Source organism: Caretta caretta, chromosome 7 (assembly GCF_965140235.1).
Source record: "Caretta caretta isolate rCarCar2 chromosome 7, rCarCar1.hap1, whole genome shotgun sequence".
NCBI classification, from domain to species: Eukaryota; Metazoa; Chordata; order Testudines; family Cheloniidae; genus Caretta; species Caretta caretta.
In genome coordinates, this window is record NC_134212.1 from 1835634 (window position 1) to 1849649 (window position 14016).

The 14016-nt window shown below is 37.3% G+C and overlaps 1 protein-coding gene and 1 long non-coding RNA gene across 2 annotated transcripts in view; one reads left to right on the forward strand and one right to left on the reverse strand.

Annotated features, from left to right (window-relative positions):
• The window catches only part of PRKAR2A (protein kinase cAMP-dependent type II regulatory subunit alpha), a 163157-nt gene that overhangs the window by 111223 nt on the left and 37918 nt on the right, over positions 1-14016 (forward strand). The window contains exons 3-5 of the mRNA XM_048859373.2: positions 453-505; positions 3130-3213; positions 11193-11299. Coding sequence (XP_048715330.1) covers positions 453-505; positions 3130-3213; positions 11193-11299 — 244 coding nt within the window. The remainder of the gene's footprint in view (positions 1-452; positions 506-3129; positions 3214-11192; positions 11300-14016) is intronic.
• Positions 1-14016, reverse strand: part of LOC142072665 (uncharacterized) — a 63690-nt gene that overhangs the window by 8302 nt on the left and 41372 nt on the right. The window lies entirely within an intron of this gene.

A 14016-nucleotide genomic window follows, 5' to 3' on the forward strand; every position in this document is an offset into this window, starting at 1 on the left:
GTCATGGCTACAAGATGGTTTTTCCTCTTAATGTTTAGGGAAAGTTTTGTGAATGGATCGGTGTTCGTGATCATTATGAATGTGGTTATAAGACGTTGCAGAATTAAAATCTATGTGTGCGTACGAGCACTGTATTTATAATTTGAAGGTAAGCTTGCTGGTTAGAGGTAGAGTTTTGAGAGAGGTAGTTTGGCCAATGTGGAGGAAGCTTCCTCAGTCTTTTTCGTGCCCCTCACTTTGGTGTCTGGATATGACCATAATGTGTCTATTCTGATAATAAATAGGATTTCATCCTTCGACATAATGGCACTATTCATACAAAAATCACTTTAAAAACAGAAGTGAAATATAGAATGGCAAATTTAGAGGGAAGGAATTGAAATTTTATTTGTCTTATGCTCCTGTGAAATACAGCTTTTATGTAACTTTTTCTTCTTCTTTTTCCTATTAAGTTTGTGCTGAAGCCTTCAACCCAGATGAGGAAGAGGAAGATACAGAACCAAGGGTAAGAGTGGGCAAATTACATCTGGCACAGTCTTTTGCATAGGTTAATGTACATATGCAAGCGCATCATCCCCTTGTTAATTCTACATTTAATTCTGCAAAGTGAAATGATTACTGAAAAAGCAGAATTACTGAAATGTTGTTTCTTTGCCCTAGGCATTCCTTTGGTCATTATCGGCTTTAACTTACAAACTTGTTATACAAAAAGATTTTAAAATTGTACCTAGAGGCCTGCAATCTACATGAACTTAAATCTTTTCCTTTCTTAATTATCTGCTTAGGTAACACTTGTTCAGACAATTCCTGGAGCACTGGTGCTGGTGTGAAGAATTAGTGAAGCTTTAGCACAGCTCTCTGTCTAGATGCCTAGAATACCTCTTATGTTTTCCACTGCCTTCCTTATCAAAGCAGTTCTGTGCTGGGAGAGCTTGCCTGCTGCTTATGTGAGAAATGCTTTGCTGAAATGTGCTTGAGCCTATAATCAGCAGTTGTATCTTTTTAAATGCAGGCAATTTATAGGGATTGTTACAGTTCAGATATTGTAGTTGTATTTCTCGAGCGCAACTGTATATAACAAAATCCTGGTTGATAGGAATTGATATTTCCTTTAGGGACTTGTACTTCTGGAATGTAGCATTTATAATAGGATTAAATATATTTTAAAAAAGTGTTTTTAATTTATGGGGTGGGGGGGCGGTCGTGCTCAGAGGCTTGCTGTGTGAAAGGGGTCACCAGTACAAAAGTTTGAGAACGACCATTTAAGAGGTTTTGATTCCTGAGTAGTATTTTGACTTAAGAAATTTGTTTTTACATCAAGTTTTTCAGTGTGTTCTCATTCTTTTTTATTTAATGGCTAAGTACTTAATGGTGCAGCTTTCTTTCAGAATCCTGGCTATCTGTGTGGTTAATTTGAAGCAATTAATCCTCTTATCTGCTTACTATCCAATTTTAACCCCCAGTGAATTTACTTAGATTTTGTTTTCATTATAATAAGGAATTATTTTTCTGAAGAAATGAACATTAGTTCTCTTTATCTGGGAAGACATCATCTGAAGGAAAGAAAACTTAAAACTTCAGTTTTTCTTGGTTTTTGTCTTGACATCTGATGAAATTCTGGCATCAAGTTCTTTAGATGATTTACTGGTGGTTATGGCCACTAGAAACATGTATCATAAGATTTCGGTATTGTCTAGGTATTTCTACTGTGGTCCTCACAAAGGTATCTGGGTACTATACCATGTATTTTGGATCTCATCAAGATTTTTAGTACTACAGATACTTTCAGTGGAATTTAAGGCTTACTAAAACTAAAATACCAAATTCAATTATTGTACATATAGACCCCACTCTCATGTGCATCTGCACCAAAATCGGAGCCTTCTAGAAAGTTGTGGCCATTGGGGCTGCAAATATACTCTCTTGTGGAACCAACACTTATTGTTAGGCTCCATACGTTGCTATTGCTGGGATATCCTCTGTTCCTCCTCCTTCTTGTTCATTGCTTTCTTGGCTATTTTTCTCTAAAAACATGGTTTACAGTATACTTCTATAAATTTATTTTTGATTTAATTAATATTAAGTTTAGAAAAAATTAAATAACTTTTGTTGTTAGTAGGCTGTGCGGATCTACTGGGACAAGCTATTGTCATCTGAGATCTCAGTTCTCTTTTTATAAGCCCATCTCTTAGGATGGATGACTAATTTTCACTGGTGCAAGGGAAAGATTTTAGTTGCAGACTTCCCGTGCCTAGTGTCTGAAAGTGCCTGGGAAGGGTCATTTGTCAGGGAGAAGCTCGTTCTGCACTAGCTTCACCTCTCCCATCCTCATAAAAGTCATGGGTCTCTTTTCCAGTTCTTGCTCATAAGAGGCACAGAGCTCTCTGGATCAGACATGGTCACAGTAGTTGAGTTGGTGCCTGGTGCCTCTTTGCTCGCCTAAATTCTGAATTAGGAGGAAAGAGAGAACAGAACAGTTTAGAAGAAGAGAGGTCTGACTTTGTTTTTTTACTTGGAATTGTTTTCTTGTTTCCTTTTCTTCCAAGTTCGTGTGTGTGTGTTTTGGGGGTTCTTTTCCATCCTCCCATGCAATACTCTGATTTAGTCTCTTGGACAGGCTTTGTATTTCAGGTGCCTAAAGATCACTAAACAATTCAGAAGCGGGAAAGAGTAGAAAAGAATTCCAGAATTTAAAAATAAATTCTTTTTTTTCCAAATAACTACTTTTAAGATATATAAATATCTTAAATGCTCTAGTTATATTAAATATTAGTGGAGCTGTTATGGTGAGGAAATATTAAAACAATAAAATAGTTCATTGAAGAGCAATATTAAAACAGCTTTTGCTCACTCAGTTTAATTTTCTAAATATTTGTGTAATTGTTTTTGTCTGGACGTCCTTTAAAAAGATACGTTGTCAGAATATCAAATTTTTTTAAATATGAGTTCCTGAACAATTATTGCCACTATATAAATCTTTTTTTTTTTTACTTTTCATTCTTTTGAGGTTCTAGCTACATCAAGGCTCTTACTTAATGTTGTGATTCACTTTGTGAGGTTAAGTATGCTTCAGATTGCGATCAGATTTCTTTACTGCCATGACAGGGTTTTTTTTATTTTTCCTTGCAGGTAGTTCATCCAAAAACAGATGAGCAGAGATGTAGACTGCAGGAAGCGTGCAAAGATATACTCCTCTTCAAAAACCTAGATCAGGTAGTACTGCTATAATGTTTGAACTACAGTCGTTTACCGTATGTATAATTACTAGCCATTTACATTGTTCTCAGTAGTGGAATATTGCAAAAGGAGTATTGCAGGAATACAAGGACATACTGAATTTGTATCCTGTAATAGCCACCTTACAAAGGAGGATTCAACTAAGAAGCAAATATCCAACTTGTAAAAGGTTAAAGTAGAAATTAGAGCCAGGTAATAGCTTCAGTAGTCTCCATTATTGTTATCTTCTCCTGATTGAATGGGGTGGAGGAGAAATTGTTGATATAAAAGATGACTGTGAAGAATTTCTATTTCAAAAATCTAAACCCCAAAACTAGTAACAGAAGATGAGAATATTTAAATTACAGTTGAATACATTTAAAAATAAAACACTAGTTAGATGGCATAAATACTCTCCAGTCAAGTCTTGAGCTCAGAATCCTGAGCTCTCCTTTGTAACCATTGTTGTTGTTTTGCCCTGAACCATGACAGGATTCCAGTCATCTTTTTGGCTGTTGGAAACCAGAGGGTAAAAAAATGACTTAGCTATAACTTGAACAGAATCTCTTCTTGCCCCTCACAAAAGAGCAGAACTGTCTTACATAGCAGGTTGGTTAGATAAGCCTTGGAAACCATTTGGTCTCCTCAAGACCAGAGCCATAAGGCTTTTCATAATATACTGTGAAACCAAGGTAGCTGAACAGTCAAAGGCCTGACAGCCTTATTGCTTCTGCTAACTTGAGAACCACAAAGAGCTGTTAAAAGAAGCTGTAGGGAAGTTTCTTAATTCTTGTAGCTTTTAGGTTCTGACACTTGAGAAGGAAACAGTACACTGAAATATGAAGTGAGCCACCATCTGATGCAGAAAATAAGGATCTGAGGTATCATTCCATAGCATGGTTTTGGATTGCCCAGAAACACTGTTGCAGTATCCAAAGTAGAAGCAACTGACATGTGATATTGATGTCTTAACAAGAATTTTATAACTGAATAGTTAGGCATTGTAGATCTGTGGTCTGATCTTCCTCAGCTCTTGTCTATATACACAAGTTGCACTGGTATAACTTTCTTCATATCAGTGGGAACTGGCTTGTTCTGAGGCCTCTTGTGCTCTGGGGATTCAGCGTTAATGGTCAGCTCTCTTGTAGCTGCATGAGTGCAAATCCCTGGTGCAGACAGGCAAAACCACTATAAGCTGTGACTTGCACTGGTGCAGCTCATTCCGCTTTGAAGCGGTGGTAAGCTGTGCCAGTGCAGATCATGGCTTCTTGTGGCTTTGCTCACTACTACTACGTCACCTTGTGATGACCTTGCCAACTATGTCAGATCATTCAAGTGATAATTCCCTTCACTCACTAAAATTCACTCCATTGATACTTACATACTAATATACCAGTATTTTGACAGAATTCTCCAGTTACACACCCAGCTGATGATGCTCACACTGTTTTTGTCATTGACTCTCTAACACTCCTGCCCATCGCTTTCACAATGCCGGTTTCTGAAATCTGAATTGTTTGCAGTCTGTTTTTGAGCATGTACGTAAAGATCAAACACCAATCATTCTGTTCTAATTCAATTAAGTATTTCAATATTCTGATTACCATGATTTTTTAGACACTCCCCCCAAGAAAATTGCATCCCTGTCTATTTTCACTAACGACAAACTCATTTTGCTAATGCTGCTGCTCTTCTGCCAATAAGTGCTGCTTCGTACCAGTGTACTTGATTTTCTTTTTGCTAAAAAATGGTTCAGAACTTGGAAGTTGAATCTGAGAAAAATAGATTGATCAGACACACAGATGAACAGAATTTGTTGGGGAAGAGTCAACATGTTTTTTGTAAAGGGGAATCCTGCTTCACCAATCTATTAGAGTTCTTTGAGGAGGTCAGCAAACATGTGGACAAAGGTGATCTAGTGGATATAGTATACTTAGTTTCAAAAAGCCTTCGACAAGGGCCCTCACTAAAGGGTCTTAAACAAAGTAAGTTGTTATGGGGTAAGAGGGAAGGTCCTCTCATGGATCAGTAACTGGTTAAAAGACAGAAAACAAAGGGTAGTAAAAAATAGTTTTCAGAATGGAGAGAAGTAAGTAGTGGTATCCCCCAAGGGCCTGTACTGGGACTAGTGCTGTTCAGTAGATTCATAAATTATCTGGAAAAAGGATAAACAGTGAGGTGGCAAAACTTGCAGAAAATACAGGTTACTTAAGTCCAAAGCAAACTGAAAAATTACAAAGGGATATCACAAAACTGGTTGACTGGGCAGCAAAATGGCAGATGAAATTTAATGTTGATAAATGCAAAGTAATGCACATGGGAAAACATAATCCCAACTATACATACAAAATGATGGGTTCTAAAAAGAGATTTTGGTGCCATTGTGGATAGTATCTTAAAACATCCACTAGATGTGCACTGGCAGTCAAAAAAAAGTCTAACAGACTTAGGAACCATGAGGAAAGGGGTAGATAATAAGACAGAAAATATCATAATGCCTCTATATAAAACCATGGTCGCCCATACCTTGAATACTGCATGTAGTTCTGGTCATCCCATCTCAAAAAATATATTAGAATTGGAAAAGGTACACAGAAGGGCAACAGAAATTATGAGGGGTATGGAACAACTTCTGTGTGAGGAAAGATTAAAAAGACTGGGACTTTTCAGCTTGGAAAAGAGATGACTAAGAGGGTTAAGACAGAGGTCTATAAAATGTTGACTGGTATGGAGAAAGTGAATAAGGAAATCTTATTTACTCCTTCACATAACATAAGAACTAGGGGTCACTCAATTAAATTAATAGGCAGCAAGTTTAAAACAGATGGAAGTACTTCTTCACACAATGCACAGTCAACCTGTGGAACTCGTTGCCAGGGGATGTTGTGAAGGGTAAAACTATAACGGTTCAAAAAAGTACTGGGTAAGTTCCTGGAGGACAGGTCCATCAATGGTTATTAGCCAAGATAGGGTTGCAATCACATGCCCTGAGTGGTGGTAGGCTCTGTTTGCCAGAAGCTGGGAGTGGACAACAGGATGGATCACTCAGTGATTTCCTGATTGGTTCATTCCTTCTGAAGCATCTGGCATTGGCCACTGTTGGAAGACAGGATACTGGGCTACATGGATCATTGGTCTGACCCAGTATAGTCATTCTTATGTTCTTAACTGAGCAACCTTAATTATGGCAGTTGTTAGGGCTCCAACTCTAGAACAATGTGTGCGCTAAAGAAAATGATCATGATGTGTAGGCTGACGGTACAGTATGTCATTACCTCTGGGGGCATCTTACAAAAGGAGTCAAGCTTCTTTCCAATAGCAAGATGAATGGTGTATAGCGTTTGCCATCTTTTTCTCAAGTTTTTTCCCCAATCCACTTGAGTAACTGAAAACTATGAACAGCATGGGAAGAACAATTACAGAATATACACCAGACTACAAAGTGTGTGCTGCATCTGCTCGTATCCAGTTATGTTGTGGTCTCAACATAATGAATGGTCTAATATAAGTAAGCCATTCTTGCAAAACAGGCAAAAATCTGCTCTTCTGCCCTTTGTTGTGATGACTGAGGGAGTGTAAAACTATATTTTTTTCACTATTTATTTAGGAAGTTTTAACAACTGTACAAATTCTTGCCATGTAAATATCAAACAAAACTATCATTACAACAGTTACCTTTTGTTTAAAGAGACGTTTTACAGAAGATAGTATTCTGTTTAACAGGGTGTTACTCACTCTGTAATATGGTATCATTACAACACCTATAATATATTGTTTCTACTGATTTTATTAAGCTGAGTGAAATCTCAGTGTATGCGTTTAACAGATCAGGCATGTCTATCAAATGTTAATATTACTGAACAGGTATTGGGTTGGGGGTGATGGATATACTTTGTCTGAGTATTGAATAAAATGTAAACAAATATCTAAGTAGCTATCTGTCCTCTGTCTATTTTGCTGGCTATGTAACTGGTGTGTTAATTTTTCTGTAACCACAACCTCCCATATTTTTTGAACCATTCTTTTTCTGTGATTGGACTATTTTTGCTTCTTCTAGGAGAGGCTACTAATAGCAAACCAGCTACTAGCAGATAAGGGATTAAGTCTTCATTTCCTCTTGGAAGCCATAGGAGGATTACCAAGGGATCATTTGGTAATAAATTTCCAACAGTTTGTGATATTGGGTTACAGATAACATGCCAGTACACTCTAATGACTGGACATGTCCACCATATAAGTATAAAATCTCCTCTTTCACCGCAAGTTTTCCAACATTTATCCCCATTGAGTCTCTCTCTTATTTTTTAACCTGACTGGTGTGAGGTGCCATTGAAAAAGTATCTTGAAGAAATTTTTTTGTATTGTGCTACAAAATTAAGATCACTGGTCTTCTTTTCCAGATCAGACCCCCTTGGGGTAATTTGTCTATCAGCATCCATGTCCCAGCATGTTATACATAGAGACTTTTTTGTTAGGAAGGCTGTCCGCAAAGATTGATCTAAATTAGTTATTTTTTTTGTTTGTGTCCTAATTGAGTAGACACCATCACTTTATTAAAGTTTGTTTTCTGTATAAAAGGGATTTTCTGGAAAATCAATAATCTGACTTGAAACTACTGGTACCAGGATAGAGTGGACCCAGTTAAAGATAGTTTTGCTCTTTAAATAAATTCAAAAAGTTTCTTTATTGAATAACTGGCCAACCATGTGTATTCCATCACTCTCCCAATCTTTTGAAGCTCTGTAGTTCGCAATTTGGGTTAAGATCTGGCTTATTAGCAGCGGGTGCCATTGGCAACAGAAAATAATTGATCTTTTCTCTAGTTCTATCCCAGACTCAAAGAGTAGCCTTTGATAAAGGATGTGTGTAAATTTGCGGAGGGTATGATTTTTTTATTAATCTGTTGTAGCCTCGTGATATTTTCAGTGCCACAATTTTCTTGTTCCATAAAGGGCCAGTGTTTGTCTGGGTAAGAGCACCCTCACTTCACTACTGCTTTGAGCTGGCTGGCACCATAGAATGTTTGGAACAGCTAATCTATCCTGTTTAATGGGTCTGTGCAAAGTAGCTGCACTCACTCTTGGTCTCTTCTTATTCCACATAATTCTAACATCCTTTGTATTCCTGGTAGGGTTTTATCTGGGGTAGAATCATAGAACCATAGGGTTAGAAAGGAACTCAAGGATCATGTAGTTTAATCCCCTGCCATTGTCTGTTCCATTGTGCAATTGGTTTTACACTTCTTTTTCCTAAAACTACACAGAATTGCATAAGGATTTTGAAACAATAAAGAAGTGCTTGGCAGAGTGTTCATTTTGATTGTGAAAAGAAAAGGAGTACTTGTGGCACCTTAGAGACTAACCAATTTATTTGAGCATGAGCTTTCGTGAGCCACAGCTCACTTCATCAGTTAGTCTCTAAGGTGCCACAAGTACTCCTTTTCTTTTTGCGAATACAGACTAACACGGCTGTTCCTCTGAAACCTGTCATTTTGATTGTGGGTATTCTTCTCAACCAAGACATTGCCTACTTTCCTCAGCCTTTTAGATCTTTGTTCATTTGCTGAAGTAGTAGTTTTACATTTAAATCATAGAGCTCTTTTAGGTTGTTTGAGATTTGAATTCCCAGGTATCTTATATAATTTGTTGCCCATTGGTACCCAAATGTTTCTGGAGGACTGACTTTTCAGAGTCTAGAAAATTTATACCTAGTACTTCAAATTTTGCATAATTTTCTTTAAATCCAGACACCTTCCCAAATTCCTGGATTTCTTTAGCAACTTATTTTAGGTAAATATTTGATTTAGATCAAAATATTAGATAATTTGTATGTAATTATATTTTCTGATATACTCTTGCAAGTTTTATTCCTGTGATGGATTCATTGTTCCTTATCTTCTGTGCAAAAAGCTCCAGGGGCAGTGCAAAAAGTAAAGAAGACACTGGACATCTCTGCCTGGTCCCTCTTTGTAGTTCTGATAGGGGAGATTTCACCCATTAATTTGCACAGTTGCTTTTGGTTTGGTGCAAAGAACAGTTATCCATTTAAGGAACTGGGGGCCAAAGTCCATACGGGATAGGACTTGAAACAGAAAGCTTCACTCTGTTCTATCAAAGGCTTTCTCTGTATCTAGTGATTAAAAAAAAAAATTATCTTTTCTTTTTTGATCTAGCAGTATGGATGATTCCAATTACTCTCCAAATATTGTCTTACATTTGTCTGTCCTTAATGAATCCACTTTCATCTGGATTTACATAAAAGCTGGGAGCGTAGACTGCAGTCAGCTAGCTAGTATTTTTACTATAATCTCTGTTGTGATTCAGCTCCTATGCAGCTCCTATAGGCCCGTATAAAATAGTCTTTTGTGTCCTGAGGGAGAACAACCACAATAGTGTCTTTCATAGGTTGTAGAAGTTTTTCCTTTAACAGAATAGTGTTGAAGATACCTCTCAAGGGACCCACTTAGACATCTGTTTTACTAACCTGTCAAAATTGTTCTTTGGGTAAATATAACTTTGCGTGACTGGAGTACACATAATTGGCTAAATTAATCTCTTGTTTAACTCCAGTGATTTCAGTTGAGTTGAACCAAAGTAAATGTAGGCCCAGTACATCAATTGTTCTGTTTAAATATATCTTCTAAATATCTTAAATATATCTTCTAAAAAGGCATAAATTAGCTGCCAGAACACTCATAATCAAAGACTAAGAAGCCAGTGTCCTTTGGATCACTTCTTGCAAGAATCAGAGTAAATTTTGGAGTAAAACCAATCCAGGTTACTAGCAAAAGTCCTTAATATGCTGCAGATCTGAACACTCTTGCCTGTGGAAAACTAACTTGCATTCTGTCCCCACATCTAAAGCCATGGGGGAACAAAATATAAGTTCTGCCATGGGAGAGCATCCTGCAAAAATGTGATAGTTGCATTAATGCAGCTGTGTTTCACAATATCTTGTGAGTGAGTTTGTAGAATCTTAAAATGCTGTAATGTGTTGGACGTTGCATCAGCTGTGCTACTAATTGTACTTGTTTATATTATCAACAAGCTTGAAGATTTTTTTTAAGTCTCTGCTGCCCACCCCCCAAAATAAGGCACCTTTGAGCTTTAGGGGTTAAAAAAAGCATTTATAGCCACAATGCTTACATTTTTCTGACTTCTGTTATTTAGACACACATACTTTAAATATGTGGTTAAAACAAACAGCTTTCAGGCAGCAACTGCCTTCTCAGTTTAAATACCAGGAGGGTTTAAGATGAGAAAATAAGAGCTTTCTGATGAAAAGTCAGATAGCACTTCTAATATAGTGGTGCTTACAGATACTGCTGTAATGAGTCATATTGTAAAACTAGTGTAGTAAATTTTAAAATGCATTAAGCAGCATAAACACTGGATTAGGGGTGTTCATGAGTTGCATTTTGGAAATTTGTTGAGGTTTAAATGTTAGTGTATCTGATAATGGACTGAAATTACAGTGAAAGTCAATTGTCGGTGGTTTTAAGGATAACATATATAGGAAAGAAGTTCAGCACTGATGTAAGGCCCTTAAATGGCAGTGATAGAGACTGTGATGGTTAAATATGGTGCTGTATGTAGACATAGATTTAGTGAACCATATCTTCAGCGGATGTAAATCCGCATGTCTCTATCAAAGGAGCTATATCAGTTTACACTTGCTGAAAATCTACTCCAGAGTGTGCACTTTGGCATTGAACCCATAGCACTGGATTAAGCTGTTAAGGCTTAAACCACAAATCAACATTTTTGTCAGAAAATGCAGTGCAAGCAAACCCTTGAGATATTAAATATTAAAATAAAATTGAAAACTGTTTAATGTCAAAATATTAAAATAACCCAAATCTTCCTATTCAGGATATGAAAATCCATGTGCCTTACTACTCACTGTCCAGAACAAAAGTTGAATGAACCAGTCTTTTTCCAATGAATAATCTTATTGCGGGTTTTCTAACCTTCCAGGAGCAGCTGTCTCAGGTTCTCGACGCCATGTTTGAGAGGAAAGTGAAACCTCAGGAACACGTCATTGACCAAGGAGATGATGGAGACAACTTTTATGTTGTTGAGAGGTAGGAAAATGAGCCATTGACTTGTATGAGTTCTATGGAGATAAAAATCTAGAACTCATAATTTCTGTTCCATTTCAATCATTCTGGAATTAGTAGGGAATTCCTATAGACTTAGCACCTCATGCGGCTTTTGTTTTTCTTAGTTTTTTCATTCACTGGCGTTAGGGATTTTTATAAACATCTTTCCTCTATTATTTGGCCTAATTGTCCGTACAAGGTAGCTATTTTAAGGTACCCGGTTGTCAGTCGGTCTGTCTATTCTCTTGCAGATCAATGGGTTCTATATATCTGTGTAATTAAGAGATTCTCTTTCATATGTATAATATATATATTTATCCTTTTATAATAAAGGCATTCAGAGAAACTCTTTTCTGTATCAGTGTTTCCTCTTATAAGCATCTCCTAGTGATAGTTCTATTGATGAACACCTACTTAATTCTTCTGCAGATATGAAGTATATATGTTTGTGGCTCCTATAAAACTGTGATGTTAATAAGAATAATCTTGAGGAATGTAAGAATAAGTGGTTGTTGGAACAGGATCTTGATTCCGCCACAGATGTTGATTCATATAATTATCAGATGCTCCTCTTTCAAATAATGGCACCATTAAATAGACACTAAAGATTTCAAAGCAGTTCCTTAAGACAGTGCATTTCCTTTGGATTGTCATTTATTGTATATTTAGGGAGTTTACAAAGCACTTTTATGTTAGGTTCTGGTAACCTAGTTAATTCAGCCAAATTCCTATTTTGATTAGCTCATGTTCTACAAACAGGCTGTCAGCTACAAAACATTTTATACTGAAAGCCAGCTAGCTGGCTGCAGAAGATTTAAGGCGGTAGAGTTTGCCACATGTGATTTTCCAGAGGATATGATGATAGTTGGTACTTTACTGCTGTCACAACTGTGGGCAAAACTGTGCAGGTCAAAAAGACAATATATTGAGAATAAGTGAATAAAGCCTGATAAGTATTGTATGACAGTTGAGACCCAACTTGGAAATGCAGGCTCAGCAGGGTCTGCTGTACTGTTTGTTCCACAAATCATCATCTTTGAAAGTCTAACATTATCCATATTCTTTTTTTGTATCTATTTTCCATGTCCAAAAGCATATTTCCCTACAGATACCACATTGATTGGATTTCTACTCTTGGGTCATGCACTTCTAGTTTGAGTTAGGTGGAAATTCCTTTGTTTTCTAATGACAGGTTTCAGAGTAGCAGCCATGTTAGTCTGTATTCGCAAAAAGAAGAGTACTTGTGGCACCTTAGAGACTAACAAATTTATTTGAGCATAAGCTTTCGTGAGCTACAGCTCACTTCATCGCGAAAGCTTAAGCTCAAGTAAATTTGTTAGTCTCTAAGGTGCCACAAGTACTCCTTTTCTTTTTGTTTTCTAAGGATTTTAGCTCTTTAAGCCATCAGTAGGTGTGTCTTGTACACAGAGCAATTGCTGCTACCCTAATGCTCGAGAACCTTTCCTTACAGTTCCTTTCTGATCATGGTCAACAGCGGAGCTCCCTATTTGAACTGTAACTGTTTTGGCAGTTTTCAGGTCTCCACCCTCTTGGAGACATTAGGCACAGGTCTTTCTCAAAGCCTTCTGGCTCTGGTGTAGAGCAGTAAATTTCACTATCAATGCCTTTGAGGCTAGGGTTTTTGGGTCCACTTTGCGTCAGAGGCACTAAGATGACTCTTTGAGGTTCCCTGGATGCAGGGCGAATTAGGAATATGGGACATTGTACCGGAAGAGACCTTCTGGGTCATCGAGTCTAGCCCCCTGCTATTGCAGGCAACCCTGGCATATTTTCCCATTCACAGATTTATCAAGCTCCATCTTAAAACTAGTTTGAGTATTTGCCCCTACTACTCCTATTGGAAGGCTGTTCCAGATCCTCATTCCTCTGATGGTTAGAACCCTTCTTCTAATTTCCAGCTTAAATTTATTCATGGCCAGTTTTTACCCATTTGTTCTTGTGCCAGCATTGTACTTTAGCTTAAATAGCTCTTCTCCCTGATGTATTTATAGAGAGCAATCAGATCCTTTCCTCTCTCCGCTTTCATTTTGTTAGGCCAAACACGCCACATTCTTGTACTTTCCTCTTGGAAGATAGCTCTCCGTTCCCCTGATTTTCCAAATAACCCTTCTCAGCACCTGTTCCAGTTTGAGTTCATAATTTCTTAAATGTGGATGACTAGAATTATACACAATATGTCAGATTAGGTTTTAGCAGTGCTTGTATAATGGCATTAGTACTTCCCTTTCTCTACTAGAAATACTTCACCCAATGTATTGTAGGATCACATTTGCCTTTTTCACAGCGACATTGCATTGGTGGCTCCTAATCCTCAAATGATCAATTAATTAATTCAGGTTTTTCTCCTCCTCTGTCATTTCCAACTGATGAGCCTCCCTCCCCTCAGCTTATAGCAGAAATTTTTCTTTAGTCCATAAATGCATGACCTTGCACTACATACTATTAAATTTCATCCAATTTCTGTTATACCAGTCCTCAGGGTCATCCAATTCTTCCTGCATAATAATCCTATCCTCCTTATATCGACCGTGTCTCCCAACTTTGTATCATCAGCAGATTTCATTATATCACTTTTACGTTTTGCATCAAGGTCATCAATTAAAATATTAAATAACATTGGTCCCAAGACCAATCCTTGATGAACTCTATTAACAATCTCCCTCGAACCTCAAAATTTT